The 26,456-nt window shown below is 37.5% G+C and overlaps 1 protein-coding gene across 5 annotated transcripts in view; it reads right to left on the reverse strand.

Moving 5' to 3' along the window:
- The window catches only part of TARBP1 (TAR (HIV-1) RNA binding protein 1), an 87,923-nt gene that overhangs the window by 43,326 nt on the left and 18,141 nt on the right, over positions 1 to 26,456 (reverse strand). For all 5 annotated transcript variants that reach the window (XR_010319409.1, XR_010319410.1, XR_010319411.1 and 2 more), the window contains exons 9-13: positions 24,518 to 24,607; positions 16,793 to 16,934; positions 10,491 to 10,587; positions 9,376 to 9,548; positions 954 to 1,051 (exon numbers count right to left, since the gene is read on the reverse strand). Coding sequence is in view for 2 of the 5 variants with exons in the window: in XM_064276680.1 (XP_064132750.1) it covers positions 954 to 1,051; positions 9,376 to 9,548; positions 10,491 to 10,587; positions 16,793 to 16,934; positions 24,518 to 24,607 (600 nt within the window). In the remaining 3 variants the exon portion in view is untranslated. The remainder of the gene's footprint in view (positions 1 to 953; positions 1,052 to 9,375; positions 9,549 to 10,490; positions 10,588 to 16,792; positions 16,935 to 24,517; positions 24,608 to 26,456) is intronic.

Below are 26,456 nucleotides of genomic sequence, written 5' to 3' on the forward strand. Positions count from 1 at the left end.
AAAACTTGTTACTTCTTTATTAAACGCCTTCTTGGCACTTAGGTGTACCAAAACTAATATTAACAATTCCTTGGTAAGAATTAAGGAAAGTAAAGGTGAACACTCCTGACCTCAGAGATTTTTATTTTTATGTTTCTTTGCCTTTCTTTCATAATGCCTCAAGTCTTTCAGTATAAAACCTATCTTTTTAGATTTCCACACTTGCTTACTAGCTATCAAACAAATGTACTTAACTGGGAAATAAAAGTTCTGTAATGTATTTTCTCACTTTATTGACAAGGTAATTATTCTAACTGCTTCAGCATTTGTCCCCAGACATTTCAACCAGGGGGGAAAAAAACTGAAAAATAACAGGCGTTTCTTTAAGAGCTGGCGTTTCAAAATATTTATGAAGAAAAGAGGAAGGCTTTATTAATTTTACTTAGATGTCCTGGAAAGGACAAACAGTGTGGTGAGTAGTGGAGAGGGTAGGACGGCTGTATTCACAGAGCATTCTCTATACCTCAGACCTATTGTTCTCAACCCTAATTGTACTTCGGAATCACTTACAGAGCTTTAAAATATATATATTGATACCTAAGCCTCATCTCAAACTTACTGAATCAGAATCTCTGTATATGGGGCCCAAAAATACATTGAGCATGCTAAGTACTTCATATAAACACTTTAAACCCAACAAGAGATGCTATTATCTCCATTTTGCAGACGAGGAAACGGAGGCTCAGAAAAGCTAAATAACTTGTCTAATGTCAGTTAATAAATGCAGATGGAATTGGCACTCAGATTCCATGATGCCAAAGCCTATTTTTTTCTACTTCCTAAGGCTGCTTCTTGAAAAAGTTATCATATTAAAATAATTTTTCTTTTCAATTTAAAACAGTGCCTGATAATTCAGTAATTACTCAAATACTGGTGAAAAGAATGAATGAAAAGTTATTCCAATGAATACTTACACTGCTTAGCTCATTCATAGTAAGTCTTCTGAGAATAAATTCAGAAATGCTCTCTGTAGTAGACATGAGAAAATTCTGAAGAAGTGTAAACACTTCATCTGTATGGAAAGAAAACTGCATAACTAAAAATGACAGAAGTAAGCTCTTTGGTACAAAACACACAAGATTTTAATAAAAATACAACTATGTTAAGCACTTGGGTAAATCACTTACCATAAATGGATTCCAATAATATAAAAAAAATCATTAATACCACGGGGGAATCCATAATTACTCTTCTTAAATATCATTTAAAATTCTGCTTCTGGGTAAGATGGAACAGGGACATACCACCCACTCTCACTGAGTTTAACTACAATACGTGGACTGAAGGCATAGAGAAGCTACTTGAGAATTCTGAAAGGTAACAGGCAGATTCAAGTTAAGAAGACCAGAATTTGAAGTAGCACTGAAGAGTGACAGGCTTAATAATTTTATTCCCTCTGATCCTCCTGCAGACTGGAACCAGATGCAAGAGAAGTCACAAAAGTGAGTAGCTTGGGTAACTAAAACACCAACTTTCTGACCAGAATATCTAAAAGGAGAGCCGCAGGGAAGCAGACAGTGAGTACTGAAGAGAGGGAGGCGCTCAAAAAAGCAGCTGCAGATATTTGTTTATGAACTCCTGGGTTTACCACCCACCACCTCACCAATGAAGTGCACGTGCATGAATCCGAAACCAATTAGCACATCAAAGACTTTCAGAACTGAATTAATAGGTGACCACTGCTCAGGTCCCAGAATGGCCACTGGATGAAACACAGGTAGAATAGATCCAAACAGTATGACAAAGGATTTGAGAACAAACCTGACAGTAGTACCAACACCCATAGAATCTGGATTGAAATTTAAGGCCTGAATGCAACCAGGTCACCTGTCTGCTAAATCATAATATCAACACTCTTCATAGAACTGAAACAAGATCCAGTGTCTCATAACATAATATTCAAAATAGCTAAGATACAATCCAAAATTACTCAGCTTATGAAGAAAAGAAAAGTCTCAGATCACACAGGAAAAGACAACAGATGACATAAAACAGACTTTAAAGCAGCTATTATAAACAATGCTCCAACAAGCAATCAAGAACAGTCTTGAAACAAATGGAATAACGGTAAGACTCAGCAAAGAAACAGAAGACAGAAGAATCAAGTGGAAATTTTATAACTGAAAAGTACAATACCTAAAAAAAAAAACAAAAATCCACTGGATAACAGAAAGGAGATGAAAGAGGAACGAATCAGTGAACTTGAATATCGATCCCTAAAAAAATTATGCAATCTAAACAACAGAGAGAAAAATAAATTAAAAAAAAAGAGTCTCAGAGACAACAAAAGACCTAATATTCATGCCATGAGAGTCCCAGAAGGAGATGAAAAAGACTGCAGTACTGAAAAAATACTTCAATAAAAAATGGCTGAAAACTTTCCAAATTTGGCAAAAGGCATAAACCTACAGATTTAAGAAGTTCAGGAAACCCTAAAAAGGATAAAGCCAAAGAATTCACGCCCAGACATGTAATACTCAAATTACAGACAAAGAAAGTATCTTGAAAGAAGAGAAAAACAAAGCACTATCTATACAGGAAGAACAATTTGAATGACTTTGGGGTTCTCCTCAGAAACCATACAGGCCAGAAGCAAGTGAAAGAACATTTTCAAAGTGCTGAGACGAAAAAAACACATCAACCCAAAATTCTATGCCTAGTGAAAATACCCCACAGAAATGACGGAGAAATAAACATATTCTCAGATGAAAAAAACTAAAAGAATTCATTGTAAACAAACCTGCTCTAAACGAATTGCTCAAGCACTCCATAGAGAAACCAGGAACATCAAGGATGGAAGGACAGCAACAGAAGCAGTGAATATATGGGTAAATATAATAGACCCTGAGTTCTTTAAAATTTGTTGGACAGCTGAAAGCAAAACTTTCAACACTGTCTGGTAGGGTTTTAATAAGACAACTATAACATAGTAGGGGTCGGTAGGCAAAAGGACCCATAAGGTGGTTAAGGTTTCTGTATTCCACTTCGAGTGGTAAGATATCAATACTAACCACACTGTGAGAAGATAAGTATATTAATCTATAAAAAAAACCATACAAAGACATTTAGTCAAAAATACAACAGATAAATTAAAAACAGAATACTACATAATGTTCAAATTGCCCAGAAGAAGTCAAAAGAAGGGAAATAGAGAAATGAAAAACAGAATTCAAATAATAACAGGCTGACCTAAATCCAAGCACATAAATTACATTAAATATAAATGGTCTATACCAGTTAAGGAAACCCTGATGGCCTAGTGTGGTTAAGAGCTACGGCTGCTAACCAAAAGGTTGGCAATTCAAATCCACCAGGTCCTCCTTGGAAACCCTATGGGGCAGTTCTACCTTGTCCTTTAGGGTCGCTCTGAGTTGGAATCGATTCAATGGCAATTAGTTTGAGTATACCAGTTAAAAGATAAGAGTGTCAGAATAGATAAAAATAATGAATCAACTGTATGCTGTCTATAAGAAATCACTTCAAATATACTACTCTAAATAGATTAAAAATAAAAAACAGGAAAAAATACACAATGAACACATAAATGTAGAAGGGCTACAATAATACCAGGTCCCTTCAACAAATGGTGCTGGAGCAACTGTAAACCCCACTGAAAAAAAACCGCTGCCAGATGGCAACTGTTCAGGCAGAAAAATGAACCTTGACTTAAATCTTACAACTTAAAAAATCAACACAAAATGCATCGTAGATCTAAAAATAAAATACAGAACAATAGAACTTTTCAATGAAAACATAGGAGAAATCTATGTGACCTGGGGTTAAGGCAATGAGTCCTTAGACATGATGCCAAAAACACAATCCACAGAACAAAAAATGATAACCTGGGCTTCATCAAAATTAAAACCTTTGCTGTGCAAAAGACACTGTTAAGAAGCTGAAAAGACAAGCTACAGACTGGTGGAAAATATTTGCAAATCACGTATCTAACAAAGGACTTGTATTCAGATTATATAAAGAACTACCCAAACACAAGAAAACAAACAATGCGATTTAAAAATAGGCAAAAAATTTGAACAGGCACTTCAAAAAAAAAGGCTTTATTTATCACTCTAAGAAATGTTCATATTTCAAAAGATTACATATTCTATTACAAATAACGGCATTTTTTTTTTTAATTTCTCATTACCTATTACAAAGAAGGAAACCCTGGTGGCGTAGTGGTTAAGTGCTACGGCTGCTAACCAAGAGGTCAGCAGTTCGAATCCGACAGGCGCTCCTTGAAAACTCCATGGGGCAGTTCTACTCTGTCCTATAGGGTCGCTATGAGTCGGAATCAACTCGACGGCAGTGGGTTTGGTTTTGGTTTATTATAAAGAAGCGAATACTATATGACTTCTGGAGTATCTCATGAGTCTCTTGGCAGGTCAAGAAACAACAAGTGAATGGTTGTAAAGAGAATTTTTTACTAAAAAATTAAAACCATAACTAATGAATCTAAGAAGGACAGAATACTACTCTCTTCTATAGTCCATACTACTCTCTCTGCCTTTTCTTTCTCCTCTAGACACCTAATGCTCAACTACTTAAACTCAAATTTATATCAACAGCATAAAGAAGCATTTACTTTTCCTAGATAAATTCTTTCATTAGATCAAAAGAAATTTAAGGTTGCAAAGGTAAGTTTAGGCAGGGAGAACAGAGAACACAGTGACATGAAGGAAAAAAAACAAAAACAGATGTTGCCATTCCTTCTAATATTATCACTATCATGGTGGTTCCTTTGAATTACCACAATACAGAAGAACCTCTATTTCACTCTCAACTCAAAGGCCCCATCACTGCCACATCTCTAAATTTAACATCCTGTTACAACAATATACACAATGTCTGTAACTGAAGACTGAACCAGGATGGTGTTTACAGTTTTTTCCTACACTATGCCTCATGTAATTGATAGAAATAAACTCAACCCCAAGTGAAGTGGTACCAATATTGGCCAAAAAGGCATCTTCCTCCTCCATCCTCACTTTTCCTTTTATAATAGAACTTTGATATCTATCCACCTCCCTGCACTTGCCTTCCCATCAATGCTCCTGTCTAAGATCAACCCCTTCACATGTGCCCGGGATCTGATGCATTCTCACCTCTCTTGGACATTACTCAGAAAATCTCCCCTCTTTCTTTCCTACATCTTCAAAGTTCCCCCTATTGAATTATTTCCATCAGCACATCAACACTGATATTTTCCCATCATAAGGAATCAGTCAAAGCTTCTCCTGCCCCACCAGCAACTGCCCCATTTCTCTGCTCCCCCATACACAAAACTCCTTGAAAGAGCCCCCTATACTTGATGCCACCGCTCCTCTCCAAGAGTTGCCCCCCGCCACTGCCCCAAAATTGCCTCCTCAAGATCACCACTGACTTTCATGTTACTAAATCCAATGGCCAATTCTCAGTCCTTATTTTAGTCTATCAGGAATATTTGGTACAATTATCACTCTGCCTCCTGGAAAAACTTTCTTCACCGGCTTCCAAGGTATCACATTCCCCTGATTTTTCTCTTCCCTCACTGTAAATTCCTCTAAGTATCCTTTGCTAGCTCCTCTTCATCTTCCCAATCTCTCATGTCCCTGTGGTTTGTCCAGAAAGATGAGCTATGTTAATGGTGCACGTGCAAAAGATCACACACCATTCCTGCATGTACTCCTGTTTCACAGAACTCTGAACACACAGTAAAGATTTAGATGTTGATTTTTCTTTGCTTCCGCAGGTCTATCTGTCTCAGCTGTCCTTGATCAGTGGTGTGTGTTTCTGCATCTTTGCCTCTGAAACCTTGGTAACCTTATCTAGTCACATGGCTTTAAACACTACCTTTATGCTAATGACTCCCAAATTAATCTCTTGCCCAGACTACTCTAAAGTCCAGATTCATATAGCCAAATGTCTACTCAACAACTCTACTAGGATAACTAATAGACATCTCAAACTTAACTGAACTCCTCATCTTCACTCTAAACCCTTCTCTAACCCATCTTCCATATCTCAGTAAATGAAGACCACCTGCCCAACACTCCAAAAATCAAGTAGCTTAAATTCTCTCACCCGACTCGACAACAAATCCTGTCGGCTTCGCCATCAAAGTACATTCAAAATCTTAACACATCTCAGGGCATCCACACCAGCGGCTTGGCACAAGCCTAATGACCTGGGTTCTGGCTTTTGCCCTTGCTCCTCTGTGCTGCTTATTTTCAACACTACAGCCAGAGTGAGCTTTTTAAAACTGACATCAGACCTCACCACTCCTCAGCTCAAAGCCCTCCAATAAAAGTCAGTGCCCTTGCGAAGACCAACAAAGCCCTACGCAATACTCGCCCTCTCCCCTTTAGCACTCAAAATTCAATCTGTCACTGTTCCCCTCACTAGCCTCTTAAAACTGTTCCTCAAACAGTTTGCACTCACAGGAGGGCCCTTACCTGTCAGTTGCTCTTCCTGCAGGGCTCTCCTGGATATGTGCTTGGTTCCTGCCTCAACTCTTTAAAGTCTTTGCTTAAATGTTACCTTCACAGGGAAGTCTCCCTGTCCAACCTAATTAAAACTTCAACCCCCAATGCTGCACACCCCCAACACTCCCTGTTCCACCTCCTCTGTCTTGTTTTTCCTCACAGCCCTTATCAAACTACCAGATATTTTACTTATCATTCTCTCTCTTCCCATCCCACTCCAACCCAAATCCACTGCTGTCAAGTTGACTCTGAATCACTGCGACCCTATAGGACAGAGCACAACTGCCCCATTGTGTTTCCGAAGACTGCCACATCTTTCTCCTGTGGAGTGGCTGGTGGGTTCGAACCACCACCCTTTTGGTTAGCAGCCGAGTGCTTAGCCATTGCACCACCAGGGCTCCTCACTCTAACCCAGTCTCTCAAAATAGAATGTAATCTTAACGAGGGCAGGGATTTTTATCTTCTTTTTCATGGTTATATCCTAATGCTTAACACAGTGCTTGGTGTATAGCAGATAGTCAATACGTACTTGCTGAATAAATTCCCCAACACCAAGACCAAAGGTTTCCCACTGCTTCTCTCCATTAAAACTTAGACATCTTAACACTAATATCAAAACTTTACTATCAGCACAGTGATTGCCAGAGTTTACATATAGGAGGAGGGAAAAAGGCATCTACCTGGACGCCCTCCACACCAATTTCCTTCATCTCCCTTCTTTTCTCCCCATGTGTCACTCTGAGCTTTGAGAGGAAAAGAAAATAAAGGAAAGGGAAAGGGGAAAAGGGAGCCAAGGAGGGAAACCCACAGTAGTTTGTACTCTCTCAACAAGACATAAGAATGACAGAAGGTTGAGCCTGAATGGTGGGTATGTGGGTGTTCATTATGGTATTATCCCCATTTTTATGTATATTTAAAACATTTCTAAAATAAACATTAAAAAGTAAATAATAAAAAAAATTTAAAAGACATGGTAAGTCAAAGTTGCCCAAATGAATACCATACTGCTAGAGCTTACTTAGCCTCCCCCACTGATAACAATTATACCTAGATATTTCAAACTGCAGCATTAATTTGTCCACTGACACTGGTACAGTTAATTAAGTCCTAGAGTATTTACTCATCTATAAAATGGAAGTAACTATTTTTCCTCTTCCTACTTCAAAGAAATCCTTTCAGGATTAACATCTATTTTAAGTTAATTAAACTCCAAATTACATGCAAATTTAGGGTTATCAGAATTCAACAGGAATTTCTTCGGCTCTTACCTTGTACTTTGGGAATATAAAGAGATATATGCATGAGGAGCAATGGTAGCTCTTACATTCTGCAGGTGAGAACATAAAATGTGTACACAACTACCTGGAAAGCCAATTTTGCTTTATTACATAAAGCTGAACATGCATATGCCCTATGGACCAGCAATTTTATTCCTGGGTATTGCCCTAGAGAGATTCATACACATGTACTAAAAGACATTAACTATTATTATTATATACAGTACTCCTAAGAAAACTGAAGTTGTCACAGGAGTACTGTACATAGTAGTAAAAAACTGAATATAGCCCAAAAGTCCAGCAATAGGAGAAAGTGTGGCACCATCACACAACGGAAGACTACACAACAGGGAAAATAATGAACTATGAGGAAGGACATTAATGAATAAATGGCAAAGTAAATTTATACAAGACTGCTTACAATAACATTTTTATAAAGCTTAAAAGCAAGAAGAACAAACAATATATGGTTTAGAATATCTACATACATGATAAAACCATTTTTTAAAGTGCATGGAAGTGATAAAGATAAAAATCAAAGTAGAGAGGCAAAGGAGGGGACTGAGGACTAACAGGTATATTTGTGCTTAGAATGGGTGGTGAGTTCACAGGTGATTAATTACTTTACATCATAACATATATAACTATCACACATTCTTTTGTTTGTATCAAATATTACAATTTTTTAAAAGGCATATGTCAATCAGTCCTGTACTTCAAAGCACTGAGCATACTGCCTGGTAAAAAATAGACAAGAAATGTTAAATGTATCCAATGTGTGTCCTTAGGGAGCTGAAGATCTTATAAAAAGGCTGCTGCTGTTGACAGCATTTGGTTCTGCTACCAACATCAAAAACATCAGGACTTAGAAACTAGCTTTAATATTTCATAAAAATTTATTAAAATTTAACCTTATCAATATTTTTCTAAGGTTTAACCTAACACCAATGCTTCTCTAGAATTTTTAAATAGCAAATTTCTAAAATTCCAAATGAAACTATTCATAAATGACTGGGAATCAAGGCTCACCCATCAACATGTTCACCTGTTTGCCTGTGAGTCTTGACCTGCTGTTTTATGTGTATCTTAGTTTGAGGACAGAGGAAAGCACTAATGCTTCCATCTACTACTGCTATATTTTCTGTATGATTATTTTCTACTTAAAATGTTTTCAAAGATTAACATATTTTAAAATAAATAATTATAAAAATTACTGTCATTTTCATGCTTAGCTTACTTTCTGCAACACCTAGCATAGTGACAGAAATGGATCCTGCTTATACATATAGGAAACAGATCATATTCAGTGGTTTGGAAATCAATGAGCAAGTTTAAATTAAAAAAAAAAAGGAAATCACATTTTAAAATCTGTTAGCCAATGAGAGTGAACCACTCGAATGTCAACTCTACAAGGGCAGAGGGTACAACCGCTCTATCCCCAGCACCTTAGAGAACACCACCATCAGGAGATACTCAATAAATATTTGCTGAATGAATGAAGTATTCTCTGTATTTTACAAGGTCAAAAGTTTCCTCTCATTCTGAATACCAATGATATACCAAGCAAGAAACCAACAGAAACTATTTATCCTCACCATCTTGGGTACTGGAACCTTTCAACAAGCAAGTATGCAATAACTTCAACAGCAACTGGAGGCATCTGTCAGTTTTCAGCAAGGGTATGTAGGCATTTGTACCAAACTTCATAAGGGCATCCAGAAGAGGATCTAAGAATATCCTTAATACATTCTGTATTCTCCGCTTTTCACTAGATATTAAAAGACATGCCCAAATCAAGCATTTCAAAAGCAAAAAGAAATATTTTTCAACTATAATTTATGGCTAGGTGACTGAATTAGACAAATTACCCTTATGAATGATCAAAACACCTAGCACATATCAGGATTGATCATTCCCTCCAATCTTCTTACTGACCTTTCAGCCTATGCTTTCTCACTGAGTTAGCAATTCACCAGAGAAGAAAACACAGAGAAGAACGTATCATACTCAACTCTGGGCACAAGTACCAAAGAAATCTTACATTAGATTTTATTTACCAAAAAAAAAAATTCTGAGAGCCTTAATACTACCTGCTTCCATAATACAAAAAAATAAATTATGCTAGTCAAGGAACTGAGACATTAAAAAAAAAAAAAAAATACCAAGAAGCATAGTTAAGGATTTATGAGAAACTGGGATAGCCAACTTTTGTATGAAAACTTTATCTAGAAGAGATTTGATATAAATCAAATTAATATCATGCAAATATACTACCAAATGGAGCTGCTTTTTGCAACAATTAAAATCTAGTGAGAACTGGTCTGTTCACATTCTCAAAATATAAATGACATTGTCTTATGTGTTACCGTAATTTTTGTTTAATTACACATTTTACAAAGGGGTCAAATCCGGTTAATTTCTTTCTCCGATTCTAAGCTAGGGTCTTACAACCTTTCTTCTAATATTATAACCACTGATTATTGTAGATAGCTATTTTTTACCTTCTCTTATTTAACAATTTAATTTACCAATCTAAAAGTACTAATATGCCCTTATTCCTATTAATTTATTGTTAGTTTGAAACATTTCTTTATATATTGCCAACATCCCTGTTCCCTCCCTTAATATTCTGTATCATTCTTTAAAAATCTGAATATGTACCATCAATCTGAGTAGTGTTTTTTCTTTTCTTAAGTTTAGAAGCACTTACCTATATTGATTCCTCATTTCTTCCACATCCACAGCCAGCAAGACCATCATTGCAACAAGCTTGGCTTCAAACCAATCAGGCATAAAGCTGTTTTCTCCTGATAATAATATTTAAGGTTTGCAAAGCATTAATAAAATCCTCCAAAGATGATATTTCAAAAATAAAAACGCCTTAGTGATTATGCCTTATGAATACTAAATTAGAGAAATACAGCTGAGATGAAATATAGCAGAATACCCTACAGCATGGCTCACCATTTATACATATTTAAGTGTGAACACACATGAATATGAATAAAACAAATCTTGGCATGCCTTCTATATGCTATGCACTGACCTGGGTGCTGGAGACACAAAGGTTCCTAAGCTAATGGAATTTACAGTAAGTAGAAGAGAGAAGCACTGAACAAAGAATATACCAAGAAGTGTCGAATTATCATTGTAGTAAAGGCTATGAAGGAGAGGTACACGGTGCTAGAGTGTACATTAGGAGGACATATCTCCTCTGGGGACTAAGGGCTTGTTTCCATGAAGAAACACTTGGTCAGTTTGAAGAATTAGGTAAGCAGGAATGAGCTAGGTGAAGGAAGACAAGAACATTCCAGACATAAGAAGCTCATGTCAAAGGTCCTTCACCAGGAAAGTACATGCCATATTCCAGGAAAACAGAAGGATGCCAGTGTGGCTAGGGTATACAAAGTGAGAGGGAGTCACCAAAGATGAGGCCATAGAGACATGTAGGGGAGAGACCAGGAAGGCCTTTGTCAGCCATGTAAAGGATTTTTGTCTTTATTTGAAAGACAATGGAAAGCCACTGACCGTTAAAGTGAATGTATACAAAGATGGGGACAGGGAGAATTTATAAGATTTCATTTCTGAAAAGATTTCACTAAGAACAATGTAGAAAAGAGACTGCAGAGAAAGCAAGATGACTACTTGAAAGGCAATCCCAGAACTTCAGTTGCGAGATGAGAGTTCCCTGAAACATAACCAGAAAGAAAATGTAATACATACATAGGTTTTGGTGCCTCAGATCTGTATATGAACCCCAGTCCCACTAGTTATTAGCTGCGTGATCTTGGGCAAGTCAATTAAGCTAAGATTGTAGTTTCATTCTCTATGAAATTAAACTAATAACATCTATGGCTTTCTCTGGGTTCATTATAAAAATTAAAAAACATATGCAAAGTTCCTAGAACAGGTGTTGGAAGATTGTTCTTGTTAGGTGCTGCTGAGCTCATTCCGACTCATAGCGACCCTATGTACAACAGAACGAAACAATCCCCGGTCCTGTGCCATTCTCACAATAGTTGCTATGTTTGAGGCCATTGTTGCAGTCATTTGGTTAACTGATGAAATATTTTCTTATCTCTGAAAATCAGTCAGATGAAATTAAGTCATGACTAGAAGATTTCTTTTTCACTGACAGTATACTACTATATTATACTCTTCACTACCACCCCCAAGAAAAATTTAGGTAAGAGTTCTAGTTGTCCAGCCCAGTGGTTCAAATACTAAAAACATTTTTTTAACATTCTTTAGGGGGCAATTTAACGTGTTTTGCAGCCCAGGTGGTGCAGTGGTTAAGAGCTGGACTGCTAAACAAAAGGTCACCAGTTTCAATCCACCAGCTGCTCCTTGGAAACCCTATGGGGCAGTTCTACTCTGTCCTATAGGGTCACTATAAGTCAGAGTCAACTTGACAGCAATGAGTTTAATTTACAGCAATAGCACAGAAGACACAACATTAAAACATATACTTGAATATAAGCCAAGTCAGTTCAAAAAGAGCATCAAAAACATAAACTGTACCATGAGGCCTGGTGGCACAGTGGTTAAGAGCCTGGCTGCTAACCAAAAGGTCAGCAGTTTGAATTCACCAGCTGCTCCTTGGAAACCCTATGAGGCAGTTCTACACTGTCCTATAGGGTCGCTATGAGTCGGAATCAACTTGACGGCAATTGGTTTATATGACTTTTAAAAATTCTATAAATATCCTTTAATTGCCATCAATAAGAAATCTGATGGTATTTGGAAAAAAAATTTAAATCCTGGCATTGTTTAGAAATACTTAGCAGGCTAATTTATAAATATTATAAATGTGAACTGCTGAAACTTGTTCTCTGAAACACTTTTACTCACATTGATGCTTTATATATTTATATTAAAAATTCATTCATAAACAAAAACTAAAATGAAATCAACTGTCAGTAGACAATTCAGTTCCCTATATTTTCATAAGCAATCTTATCAATCCTACAATCAGGTTATCTTTTGACTCCACAGGAGGTGGAAGGAAATCAAATGTTTTGGACTATCAATAAGAGTAAGATTTTTACTGCTATTTGAGAATGCGATGTGTCTAATCACACTGATACTAAGCATCTTCCCCACCTGCATGTCCTGCTAGTGGAAGCCTTTTGGGTTTAACCACTACACATGTCAGCCTGGAGAACACACATGTGGGGGTCTACAAACTGGCTAACCAGATAGTTCTCACTTCCTCCTGTGAAGCACCAGTAGCAGAGTTCTGGAACCACAGATCCTTTTTGAAGTTCTAAACAATTTCTCACCTCGGACACTGAAAGGGAGGTTTATAAATCAGACCCAGTGCCGTCGAAGCACAGTGGATTTCTAATGGCGCCTGGTTTTGAGCTGTGCCACAGCACCAGGCGTTACCCCTGCAGTGCAAGGGGCACTCTTGCAGGGATTTTGTTGTAGGTTGCTTCCTGAGTACTCTACCACCATACCATGCAAATCCACGCCACAGATCAGTGGGCTTCAGAGTGCATCAGTGGGCTTCAGAGTACATCAGAGCCACCTGGAGGGCTTGTTAAAACACAGACTGCTAGACTGCTGGGCCCCACCTGAGTTTCTTATTCATCTGATCTGGGACACAGCTTGAGAACCTGCATTTCTAAAAGTTCCTGGGTGATGCTGATGTTGCTGGTCTGGGAACTATACTTTGTAAATCACTGGTAGAGGATTCCTTACTTACTCCCCTTTTTCACTAGAATTAGATAAGCGAAGGCAACATTGATTTTAAAGAAAGGAAAAAGTCACCACCCTTAACCATCTTAATGCATTTTAATCCTGAATTATCTGTGAAAATTTACTACAATGGGATTCTTGAAAAACTGAGCGTAATTCTAGAAAATGCAAACTAATCTACAGTGTCAGAAAAGCGTATCTGTGCTGGCCTGGGAATGAAGGTGGGGCCAGCAAGGCTAGGAGGGAAGGATTACAAAGAAGCACGAAACTCTTGGGGATCATTATCTTGACTGTGGGGACCATCTCAGGAGCATAAAAATATGTCAAAACCCATTGCACTGCACAACTTAAATACGTAAAATTTATCATATCTCAGTTATACCTCAATAAAGCTGTTTTAAAAACTCAATTACAGCTGCTATGTACTACCCAACCACCCAATGCCGTAAGTCGATTCAGACTTCTAGTGACCCTACAGGACAGAGGAGAACTGCCCCATAGGGTTTCCAAGGTTGTAAATCTTTTCTGAAGCAGACTACCACATCCTTCTCTGGGGAGCAGGTGGTGAGTTTAAACTGCTGACCTTTCACTTAGCAGCCGAGCACTTTAACCACTGTGCCACCACGGATTCTTTGCTATATACTACTTGGTAATTGTGCCATTTTTTTTTTTTTATTTCTCATCACACTTTAAGTAGGCACCTCTTTAACTACAAATCTATACACCAGATATCCTTTCTGAGTGGCTGCTTGATTTAAGTATAAATTTCTTCAAATATATTTTACTCTTTGGTTGATCTTAGCACTTCCAAACTTTGGAACACTTTTACTACAGTTTCTAAACTATGTTTCACTATTATACCTAAAGAAAACAGCAAAGGACTTCTCTAACTCAGAAAACTTGCTTTGAAAACTCTTCAACATTTTTGTTTGTTTGTTGATCAATGCGGGGTTTTTTGTTTTTTGTTGCTGTTGCTTTGCTTTCTTCCTTTATACATCATATTGCCCCTACCTCATTACCAGCTTTATCTCTTACCATTCTTACCTGGGCTCCACACCATACATACATGTATATTTAGGTGTATATTTAACTATATATGTGTGTACATACACACACACACACATACATATATACGTGTGTGTATATATACACGTATATCTACCTACCTAATGGAGCCCTGGTGGCACAAATGGTTTAGTGCTTGGCTGCTAATCAAAAGGTTGGTCGTTCGAACCCACCAGCTACTCTGTAGGAGAATGACCTAAAGATCTGCTTCCATAAAGTTTATGGCCTAGAAAAACCCTATGGGGCAGTTCTACTCTGTCATGTGGAGTCGCTGAGTCAGAATCGACTTGATGGCACACAACACATGTCTACCTACTGCATATATGCCTACATGTCAGCTCCCTGATGCAAGTTCATCCAAGCCTTGTGGGATGCCCTGTCCCCCTTTTCACCTTAATTTCTCTTTATCTATCAGGTGTCACCCCATCTGGTGACCAACCACCAAGGTCTAACTATTCTGGACAGGTGCCATTTCCCCTGGCTCCCCACACCCAGTAGCTAGGTTTTTCAGGACACTGCACTAAGACTATCTGCTTAATTATGACTCCCTTACTGGATCAGGATCTCCCTGAGGGCAGGGATGCATCCTTTGTCTCTGTAATGCAAATGCATTGCGCTTAGGAAACAGCTGACATGTATGTTCTGAATAAAATACATCCTGACTTAGGACGGGGTTCTGTGCCAATGACTCCAACATAAGTCAGTACTGACGTAATTCGAATACCTCATTTTTTTTTTTTTTTAGTTTTCATTGTAATTGCCTTTTATTGTCAGTATCTTTATAAACTCAATCTTTATTTATCTTTGGGAGTTGGCATGAGAACGGTAACATCAGCAAATTATGTGCTGCAAAACTGTATGTGAGACATATTACTAATGATAAAACGTACAAAAAAAAACGTACAGTCGTTAAGTACGGTTCACTGTACCTAGAATGCAGTGTAAGTCAGGGGCTACTTGTAATATAAAACCTTTCTGTACTAGGTCAAAAACCAAAGAAAAAGCTGCTTTAGATGCAGAAATTAATTTAAAATAGTATTTTTAATTGATTAGGCTTTAAATGAAACCAAATTTGGAATATTATATGTATTTTATGCTCAAAAACTAAAGCTAAATAATGTTCTCTTTGGAATCACTAACTTATTCTGAAAAATGCCCTGTAAACTAAACTTTATGAAGGCACTTAGGCAAGAGCACTAAGAGTTAAACAAAAATATGGAGCACACACGCAAATGCCTCCCTCGCACTTGAAATCAGTTTTTTAATAAACTTAAAACAGCTTATTATATATAACAGTATTTTAAATCCTAGAAATACTAAGGAACAAACTCTAGAAAGTCTTCCTATTTTGACTGTTTAATTAGATCTGATGCTATTATATAAGTACAAGATAAATTCTACAGATACTTTAGGGAGTTTAATCTGTTTATTTTAGTAAGGACTAAGGTTTAATTACTTTTATAAGTTTAATAAAAGACTCTTCCAACTAACAGCAGGAAAAATTTACTAGACAAAGAGAACATAGAACACAAAAGAGAAATGTTCCTTAAGAAAGAGCAGATAAAGTCATGGATTCTGGAAGGATAATACGACCTATTCCATGACCTATTCCATGATCAGATTAGAGAAGGCAGCAGCTGAAAATGACTTACTTGGAGACAAATTTAAGAGACATTAAATTCAAAGATGCAATTCACTCAAATCATCACTAATGACTCTAATGAAGAGAAAGCATTAAAAATGTAAAAAGAATCCTAATTAATGAATTTACTAATAATTCTTCCCTCATGCTGTTTTACATTTTTCTCAAAGAAATAAATATATTGATTCTGCAAAATATCTGGTGAAAAGAAAAAACTGATAAAACCATCCTTTCGAACATAATTTTTCTCTAAAATTCTTTGCAATAATCAATCCACACTTCTCCTATTTACAAAATTATACCTACACATATTTCCCCTATATACCGGCATGATCTAGCCAATAAGGACTTAAAAATTATAGAATACATTTAATAACTTTTTGTCCAATTCCTACTCTGGCAACTCAATATTTTCTTCAAACATATACTTTAAAATCTCAAGTCCTAGAACAGATAAGGTACAAGAAACACTATTTTTTACATTCTGTTACCCACATTATTTCAGCTCACATTTGGTTAAGCCTAAATCTTCATCTGACAAGCTAGTTAAAGTTCTTTGTAAATATTTTGGTTATATCAATCCATAAAAATCATCTCAGACTTACTTTCCCAAGCAGGTGACTTAATATACTCTTGAACTAGATTCTTTACATAAGCATTCAAAGGAGATGTCTCATGAAGTTCAATGGAGCTACAATTTGAGGACTGCCTGAAACAGCTTTCATTAACACGCAACCAGTCACAGAGCTAGAAAAGAAAACAGTTGTTACTTTATTTTAAAAACCTAACTGAACAAAGTGCAGCTAATTTCCCTAAACCAATTTTCTTTCTTCCACAATAAACTTAATTTACATAATCGAATACAGCAAAGCATTAAACCATTTGTTGCCATGACTGAATTCCAGACAGAAAAAACAGATGTTTATATACGTGTATATGTGCATATATGTTTATATATACATACACACATATAAATAAATGTGTATGTTTTCTAATCTCCCTCAAAAAATTTATAAACATTATTAGATGGCAAGGTTTTTTAAAAGTACCTAATATAAAATGCACATTTTGAAGAGATATTCTAAAGAACATCTCTATTAAAAACGTGTAAAAAAAATTACCATCTTAAAATTCATTCCAGCTCTTATATTAAAACAGCTTTTATTTTTGAGAATGCAAAATTAAAAAAAAAAGTTATAAATAAAGTTCCTACCCTCCTCATAAGTTTATTTTCTCTCATATGGACACATTAAAATATATTAATTTCAATGAGAATTAGTGTCCTAGTTCTTCTCCATTACATCTTTTAAAAGACTTGCAAAAATGAGTCATAATTTGAAAACCTGGAGGAAACAGGCAAATTTTGAGAAACATACTACCTACCCAAACTAACAAAAACTGAGGCCGGAAATCTGCACAGACCCATAATAAGAGAAGAGATCAACAAGGTAATAAAAAAATTCCCAACAAAAAAAAGCCCTGGCCCATGTGGCTTCACTGGAGAATCTACCAAATATTCAGAGAGAAGCACGCACCAGTACTACTCAAACTACTTCAGAACACAGAAAAAGAAGCAATGCTTCTGAATTCATCCTACGAAGCCAGGTTACCCTGGTACCAAAACCAGGAAAAGCCACCACAAAAAAAGAAAATTACAGACCAGTATCTCTCATGAATATAGATGCAAAAATTCTCAACAAAATGATAACCAACAGAATTCAGCATCGTATTAAAAAAATAATACGCCATGACCAAGTAGGATTCATACCAGGTATGCAAGGATGGTTCAACATTAGAAAATCAATCAACATAATTCACCTTGTAAATAAAACAAATGAATCACATGATCATACCAATCGACACAGAAAAGGCATTCGATAAAGTCCAACACCCGTTCCTGATAAAAACTCTCAATAAAATAGGTATAGAAGGGAAATTTCTCAACGTAATAAAGGGCATCTATACAAGACCATCCGCTGTGGGGAACCTGAAACTCTTACACACTGCTGGTGGGAACGTAAAATGGTACAACCATTCTGGACAACAAAATGGCGCTGCCTTGAAAACCTAGAAATAGAAATACCATATGATCCAGCAATTGCACACCTACGAATATATCCTAGAGAAATAAGAGCTGCCACATGAATAGACATGCACACCCACATTCGTTGCAGCATTATTCACCATAGCAAAAACATGGCAACAACCTAAGTGCCCATCAACAGATAAATGGATAAACAAACTATGGTACATACACACAACAGAATACTATGCAACAATAAAAAACAACGATGAATCTGCGAAACATCCCACAACATGGATGAGCCTGGAAGGCATAATGCTGAATGAAATAAGTCAATCACAAAAGGACAAATACTGTATGAGACCACTATTATAAAAACTCATGAAAAGGTTTACACACAGAAAAATAATCTTTGATGGTTACTATGGAAGAGAGGGGAGGTGAGGGAAAAACACTAAATACAAAACAGGTAAGTGGTAACTTTGGAGAAGGGTAAAACAGTACACAATGCTGGAGAAGTCAGCATAACTTGACCAAGGCAAAGTCATGAAAGCTTCACAGACACATCCAAACTCACTGAAGGACCAAATTACTGGACTGAGGGCTGGGGACCATGGTCTCAGGGGACATCTAGCTCAATTGGCATAACATAGTTTATAGGAAAAAAAAAAAAAAGTTCAACAGCCAACTTTGGTGAGTAAAGCCTGGGGTCTTCAAAGCTTGTGAGCAGCCATCTAAGACACTCCACTGGTACCACCCTGTCTGGAAGAAGGGAGAATGAAGAAAACCAAAGACACAAGGGAAAAATTAGTCCAAAGGACTAATGGACCACAACTACCACAGCCTCCACCAGGCTGAGTCCAGCATAACTAGATGGTACCTGGCTACCACCACCGACTGCTCTGACAGGGATCACAATAGAAGGTCCCAGACACAGCTGGAGAAAAATGCAGAACAAAACTCTAACTCACAAAAAAAGACCAGACTTACTGGTCTGACAAAGACTGGAGAAATCCTGATAGTATAGCCCCCAACAGCCTTTTAACTCAGTACTGAAGCCACTCCTGAGGTTCACCCTTAAGCCAAAGATTACACTGGCCCATAAAACAAAATGAAACTCAATGGGCACACCAGCCCAAGGGCAAGGACGAGAACGTAGGAGGAGAAAGAAAGCTGGTAATGGGGAACCCAAGGTTGAAAAGGAAAAGTGTTGACATGTGGGGTTGGCAACTAAGGCCACAGAACAACTTATGTATTGTTTAATGGGAAACTAATGTGCTCTGTAAAACTTCATCTAAAGTACAATAAAAAAATAAACCATCCAAAAGAAAAAAAAAATAAGGTCAGAGTCACAATCTTTAATTACATGTAATTAAGAACTTTGTTTTAAAATCTAAAAATGTTCTCAATTTCCTTTTCACAATAGATCTCTTAATGTGCAAATTTAAGACGAGTTTAAATATGAAGGAAATGATTATAAAGTGAGCCCTTCTAAAAAGTTGGAATCTCAAAAAACATTTTTGTACCTATTAAGGTCAACTAAAATTACATTTAACAAACCCACTGCCGTCGAGTCAATTCAGACTCATAGCGACCCTATAGGACACAGTAGAACTGCCCCATAGAGTTTCCAAGGAGCGCTTGGTGGATTTGAGCTGCCAACCTCTTGGTTAGCAGCTGTAGCACTTAACCACTATGCCACCAGGGTTTCCAAAATTACATTTAAGGAGGTGAAAATAATAATGAGTCACTAGATCAAAGGAAAAACTGATGACTGACTGAATGAAACAACCTGTTGAGCCTGTAAAATTGATGCCTCATAGGTACCAGATTTAATCCATAATACTTTCTTTACTGTTGTTTTCCAAGTTCTCTACATGCTATAGACAGAAGCGCCAAGCCATCCCTCCACAGGAAAGATCCAAAATATTAACAGAGACAAACAACAATCCTGGAACCCTAAGTATCAAACGAAGAGAAAGAACTCAACCAAGCACTGAATGGAATAAGAAACTGACAGAGAACAGAGAGTGAGCAGAGATAGGAATGGAGGTCCCCTATCAGCTAATGCAGCACAGATTCACCATCTTGAACTCCTGTCGGAGATCACTGGGCAGGACTACGGGAAAGCAGCTTCATGGAGCTTCCAGCAGAAGACAGAGCATCCGATAACAATGATACATGCTTTCCCACCCACCACCCTTCTTACCCCTGCTCAGGCTCTGCTGCTTCCCATCAGGCCAAATGACTACAGGCCAGGAGGCAACGGCTCCGTGCCACTTAGGTTCACCCCCGCCCACACCAGCTGGCTCCTTCAGTGCCATTTTGCTGTCGCTGGAGTTGCTTCTTTTGGCTTCTTTTTGTTTCTTCCATGCCTCTTACCCTCCTTTCTCTCGAACACCTGGCTCCGTGTGCCATCTTCCTTTTTCTTGACAAGCTGTGAAACATCGCTCGTCTGGGGAACCACCTCTTCTGTCAGTGCCACCATTCTGGTGGATTCCCTGGGTCCTTTGTTTGTTTTTGCAGCAGGGGAACCCCTTCTAGACAGGCTGTACTGCGTGGCTTGGGAGCCACTTCCCCAATCTGCTCAGCTGCGTCAGTGGGATCCCTGGGGTATTTCTTCCTTTTTTTTTTTTTCTTTTTCTTTCTCCCTTTTTACCGTTTTTCATTTCTAAGCTTCTCGTCTCTCTCTACTTACCTTCTTTTCCTGTCTCCTGAATACCCAGAGCTGTGTGCCATCTCTGCACCTTCTAGCTGGGCAGTGCTGCGTGGCCTGGAAGCCACTTGCCCAGTCTGTGCAGCTGCACCCGTGGGATCCCTGGAGGCTTTCTTTTTTTGTTTTTGTTTCTTTTTCCTTTTTGTCTTTCATCGTTTCTCAATTTCTCACCTCTCTTTAGTAACCTTTTTTCCTGTCTCCTGAATACCTAGTGCACAGCCATCTCTGCCCCTTCTAGCCTGGCTGCACTGTGAGGCCTGGGAGCCACTTCTAGGGTCACTGGTGGGATCCCTGGGGGCATTTCTTTCTTTTTTTTTAATTTTATTATTTTTTCTCTTTCCCTTTTTTCTTCATTTCTTAGTTTCTCATCTCTCCACTCCAATAGCAAGCTCCCTCAGTATTTTTGTTTGTTTTGGGCTCCTGTTACACTCTCTCTCTCTTCTTTCCCATAGCCATCTTAGTCCCACACATCACAACCTCCCCTCTCCCTCCTGCCGACCTGAACCATACGCTGAATATCATGCCCCCAAGCAGTACAGGCACGGCCTACCAGAACCTGCCCCACACTGGCGCCAGGCCCGCCCTGTCAGCCCTAGTCCATGCCACAACCAACCCTTCCCAACCCCTCCCCTTCAGCTGGACCCACCCTGTTGCACTAGAGCTAAGCAACTGGCCCTGCCCAGTGGACAGGAAGGTGAGAAGTATCGAGCACCCAGACAAGAAAACAACAAAGAATGTACAGCCTGCCTGCTCAAACCAAAAAAACAGGACGAAACAAACAAATCTATAATCAGTAAACAAAGAAAGTTAACTACTGAATGTCCTGAAGACAGCAGACATTACCAAAACACATTTTAAAAAAGGAAAGGATGGTTCCGGTAGGCATCCAAAATAAAACACCAGATGATTTTCCAGTAGAAAAAGGAGCACTAGAATTACCTGACAGGGAATTCAAATCTCTAATATTTAGAGCTATCTAAGAATTGAAACAAAAAGCAGACCACAATGAGGAAAAAATAGACAAATTCACAGTGAAGGCAAACAAATTCATGCAAAATACAGACAAAAAAAAAAAAGGAAGAATTCAGGAAAATAATACAGGAACAAAATGCCAAAATAAATTCACAACTAGAAATTATACAAAAATAACAATTAGAAATCCAAAAGATAAACAAGATTTCAAAAATGGACAGTGTCATAGAAGGTCTGAGGAGCAGGTCTAAAACAATAGAAGGCAGGATCAGCGAAATTGAAGACAAATACTTAGATACAACTTTAAGGAAAAATCAGAAAAAAGGACAAAGAAAAATGAAGAAATCCTGAAAAACTGATCCCTTTGAACTATGGTGTCGGCAAAGAATATTGAATATACCATGGACTGCCAGAACAAACAAATCTGTCTTGGAGGAAGTACAGCCAGAATGTTCCTTAGAACCATGGATGGCAAGACTTTGTCTCACATACTTTAGACATGTTATCAGGAGGACCAGTCCCTGGAGAAAGACGTCATGCTTGATAAAGTAGAGGGTCAGTGAAAAAGAGAAGGACCCTCAATGAGATGGACTGACACAGCTGCTGTAACAATGGGCTCAAGTATAACTATAATTCTGAGGATGGCTCAGGATGGGCAGTGTTTCATTCTGTTGTACATATGGTCGCTATGAGTCGGAACCAACTTGAGGAAACCGAACAACAACTCTCTGAAACCAGTAGATGTGACCTTATATGGCAAAAGGGACTTAGCCAATATTGACTAAATTGAGGATTTTTAGATGGTGAGATTATCCTGGTTTATCCCCCAATATAAACACAAACATCTTTATGAGAGGAAAGGAAAGTGAGATTTGACTCTGCAAATAGAAGAGAAGGTGACGTGACCAAGAAGCAGAGAGAGATGGGAAGATGCTACCCTGCTGGCTTTAAAGATGGAGGAAGGGGCCTTGAGTCAAGGAATGCACCTCTAGAAGCTGGCCAAGACAAGGAAATGGATTCTTCCTCCAGAGGGAGAGCCAACAGCCCAAAACCTTGGTTTTGACCCAGTGAAACTGATTTCAGGCTTCCTCTAACCTCCAGAACTGTAAGAGAATAAGTATATATTGTTGTAAGCCACCAGGTTTGTGGTAGTTTGTCTCATCAGCCACAGGAAATGAATATAAACCTTATGGAAGAAAATCTGTCAATATCCAGCAAAATTACAGATGCACATAATCTTTGACTATAAGTTCCCCTTCTAGGAATCTATCCTATAGATACACCTGCAGAAGTAAAAAGGGACAAGATTATTCATGTGGCATTGTTTGTAAAAGGCAAAAGCCTGGAAACAACTGAAGAGTTGAGCAACGGGGGAAGCAGAATAAAAAACGGTATAATCACATAAAGGAACACTATGCAGATGTACAAAAAAAAGTAAGGAAGTTTTCTATTTACTGATACGTAGAAATCACCAGGAAATAGTTTTATTTAAAAAATGTAAGGTAGTAAACAGTATATATACCATACACTGCGTTTTATCTAGGGGTTCAGGGCAGAGCCAAAATGGAAAGAAGACTTTTCCAATCATATAATTTTAATCTTCAAATCATGTAAATTCACTACCTATTCAAGCAAACAGAGCTAAATTAAAAAAAAAGAAAGAAAGAAAAATGATTTGCAACATGTATAGCAGCTTATCGATACCCTTAATATAAAAAGAACACTTACAACTCAAGTAGGGGGAATAAAACTAAATAAAATCCCAAAAGAAAATGAAGAAGAGATAGGAACAGACAACCCACAAAAGAAATATAAATGGTAATAAACATGAAAAAATGTTCAAACACATCAGTAATCAGAAAAATGCAAATAAAAATGCCAGATACTATGTTTCACCTACCAAAGTGGCAAAGAATTTAACATACTGACAGACTGTAGGTACTGTAATACAGCTGATATAAAATGAATATACACTTTCATACTCTGAAACTTCTGTCAATCCATAGCAAATATCTTAAAAATATTCAAATTCAGTAATCTCAATTCTATGAATTTATCCTAAAGAAGTAATCAGATATAAATATTTATTTAGAAATATATTCATCTTGATGTCACTTATAATACCAAAAACTTTGAAACAAAAGAAGAAAAGAAATTAAATAAGTTCCAAAATACTTAATCAGTTGAATTTTTAAGTGATGAGTTAGATGCATAAAGTCAGGATTGACAAAATGTTAGTCTTGGGTAACTGGATAGATGTAAGTGCCATTAACTGATAGAAAACAAAGAAAGAAGAAGTTTGTGTTACTGTTTCCAAATCTAACATTATCCCTAATATAGCTCATCTAGAATCAAGATCTGCCCACTATCACTATCTTTTCTTCTAAATAGGTCTATCTCTAATCCAAACATTTTCCTCTCTCCCATTTCTCTGTAAGAATCTTAATAGCATTATTAGTTAGGTCTACTCAGAGCAAATATACGGTATTTTAAATCCTCTGTTGATAGATAACAAGGCAATTATTATTTACATAAATGGCTAGTGACGATTTCAGTCATAAAATCAATGTTTCATAGAATTTTCAAAGGTCTTATCATTAAACTATTTGCAAATCTCACCTCTCTCCACAATGAAGTTCCTCGTCCTAAGGATTCCTCTTGTCTCAGAGACATAAGAAAAGTTGAGACATCAGAAAAAGATACTTTCTCCTTGGATGGGGGGGGAGGGGGAAACAGTTTTTAATAAGTACTTATTTAAAAATTTTTAACAATAAAATCACTGTGAAAGCAACCAAGTTTATTATTTAAAATAGAATATCATTAGTTAAACCAAAAGAATCCTATTTTTAAAAAATATTATAAAGCTTTTAAAACCAAGATATTGGTTGTAAAACAACTAATAGATTATACATAACAAAAGACTTTACAAATCTATTTTCCTTAAAATCAAAGGGTACTATGATAGAGACAAGATTGTCATAACCTTAAAAAGAATATATACATACATATTCTATTAGCAGAAATTACTACAAATTGAAAAGTGGTGATTACTTTTCAAATCCACAAAAATCACTCCATGACTAAGAAAACAACCTATGTCTTTTCATCCCTTTAAGGTCATGCATCTTAAACTAAGATACCTTAACATAGGCCCAGGGTCAGCAAACTATGGCCCTCAAGCCAAAACCACTCACAGCCTGTTTTTGTAAATAAAGTTTTATTGCAACACAGCCATGCCCATCTATTTATAAACTGTCTATGGCTGCTTTTGGTGACAGTGGTGGTTTAGTGGTAGAATTCTTGCCTTCCACGTGGGAGACGGGTTCGATTCCTAGCCAACACACCTCATGTGCAGCTACCACCCATCTATTAATGGAGGCTTATGTGTTGCTATGATGCAGAACAGGTTTCAGCGGAGCTTCCAGACTAAAACTAAGACAAACTAGGAAGAATGGCCTAGTGATCTACTTTAAAAACCAGCCAATCGAAACCCTATGGATCGCAACAGTCAAATCCACAACCGATCACGGGGATGGTACAGAACCTGGCAGCATTTCATTCCATGTGCATGGAGTTGCCACCAGTCGGGGCTAACTCAACACTAGCTAACGACAACATGGCTGTTCTTGGCTACAGTGGAAGGACTGAGTAGTTGTAACTGAGACCGTATGTCCCACAAAGCCTAAAATCTTTACTATTTGGTCCTTTACAGAAAAAGTTTGCTGGCACCTGCTCTAGGCAGAAAAAGTTTGCTGGGGCTCTGTAAAAAACCACAGACTAAAGATAGCACACCTCCTTGAATGTTAATTTACTGTCAGATGTTGAAAATTTTTCTTTGTATTAAAATACACATATACTATGGACTAGAATGTAAATGTGTATGATTTTACAGATAAAAGAAGAAAGTCTTAGATGCCTGTAATTCCCATACAAATCTGCTTTCTATGTACCCCCAAAAACATGGTGAAAATGTTTGTAAGTGCTCTCAGAGTGGGTGAGAGAGATAAGTGAAACAAAGCAAATATATTATTGTTCACCATAGTTTTGCCTTCAGTGTGATACTAACTAAAAGCAGGAGGGAGAGCAGAGGCTAAGTGCCCTTCTGATTATACATCACCCCGTAAGAACTGGAGAATAAGTTAAAGGAAGATTCAAAAGTTACAAAATCCTCCAAAAGGGGCTCAATTTCCATTTTTATATCCACTCACCAATTTTTATACCCACTGTGCTGAGAGTTCCCAAGACCACCCCAAGTTTATGCATTCTCTAGAAGTACTCGAAGAACTCAGCATATAATCATACTCATAGCTAAGATTTATCACAGCAAAAAGATACAGAGTAAAATCAGCAAAGGAAAAGGCACATGGGGCAAAATGTGGAGGAAACCAAGCCCAAGCTTCTAGAGTCCTCTCCCACTGGAGCCACACAGATGCACTTCATTCCTCCAGCAACAAGTTATGACAACACCTGTGAAGGGCTGTCTACAAAGGAAGGTCACTAGAGCCTCAGTGCCCAGGGTTTTTATTAGCAACTGTTTATGTGTTCACTGTTCACCCTC

This window comes from Loxodonta africana, chromosome 25 (assembly GCF_030014295.1).
Source record: "Loxodonta africana isolate mLoxAfr1 chromosome 25, mLoxAfr1.hap2, whole genome shotgun sequence".
Lineage (NCBI taxonomy): Eukaryota > Metazoa > Chordata > Mammalia > Proboscidea > Elephantidae > Loxodonta > Loxodonta africana.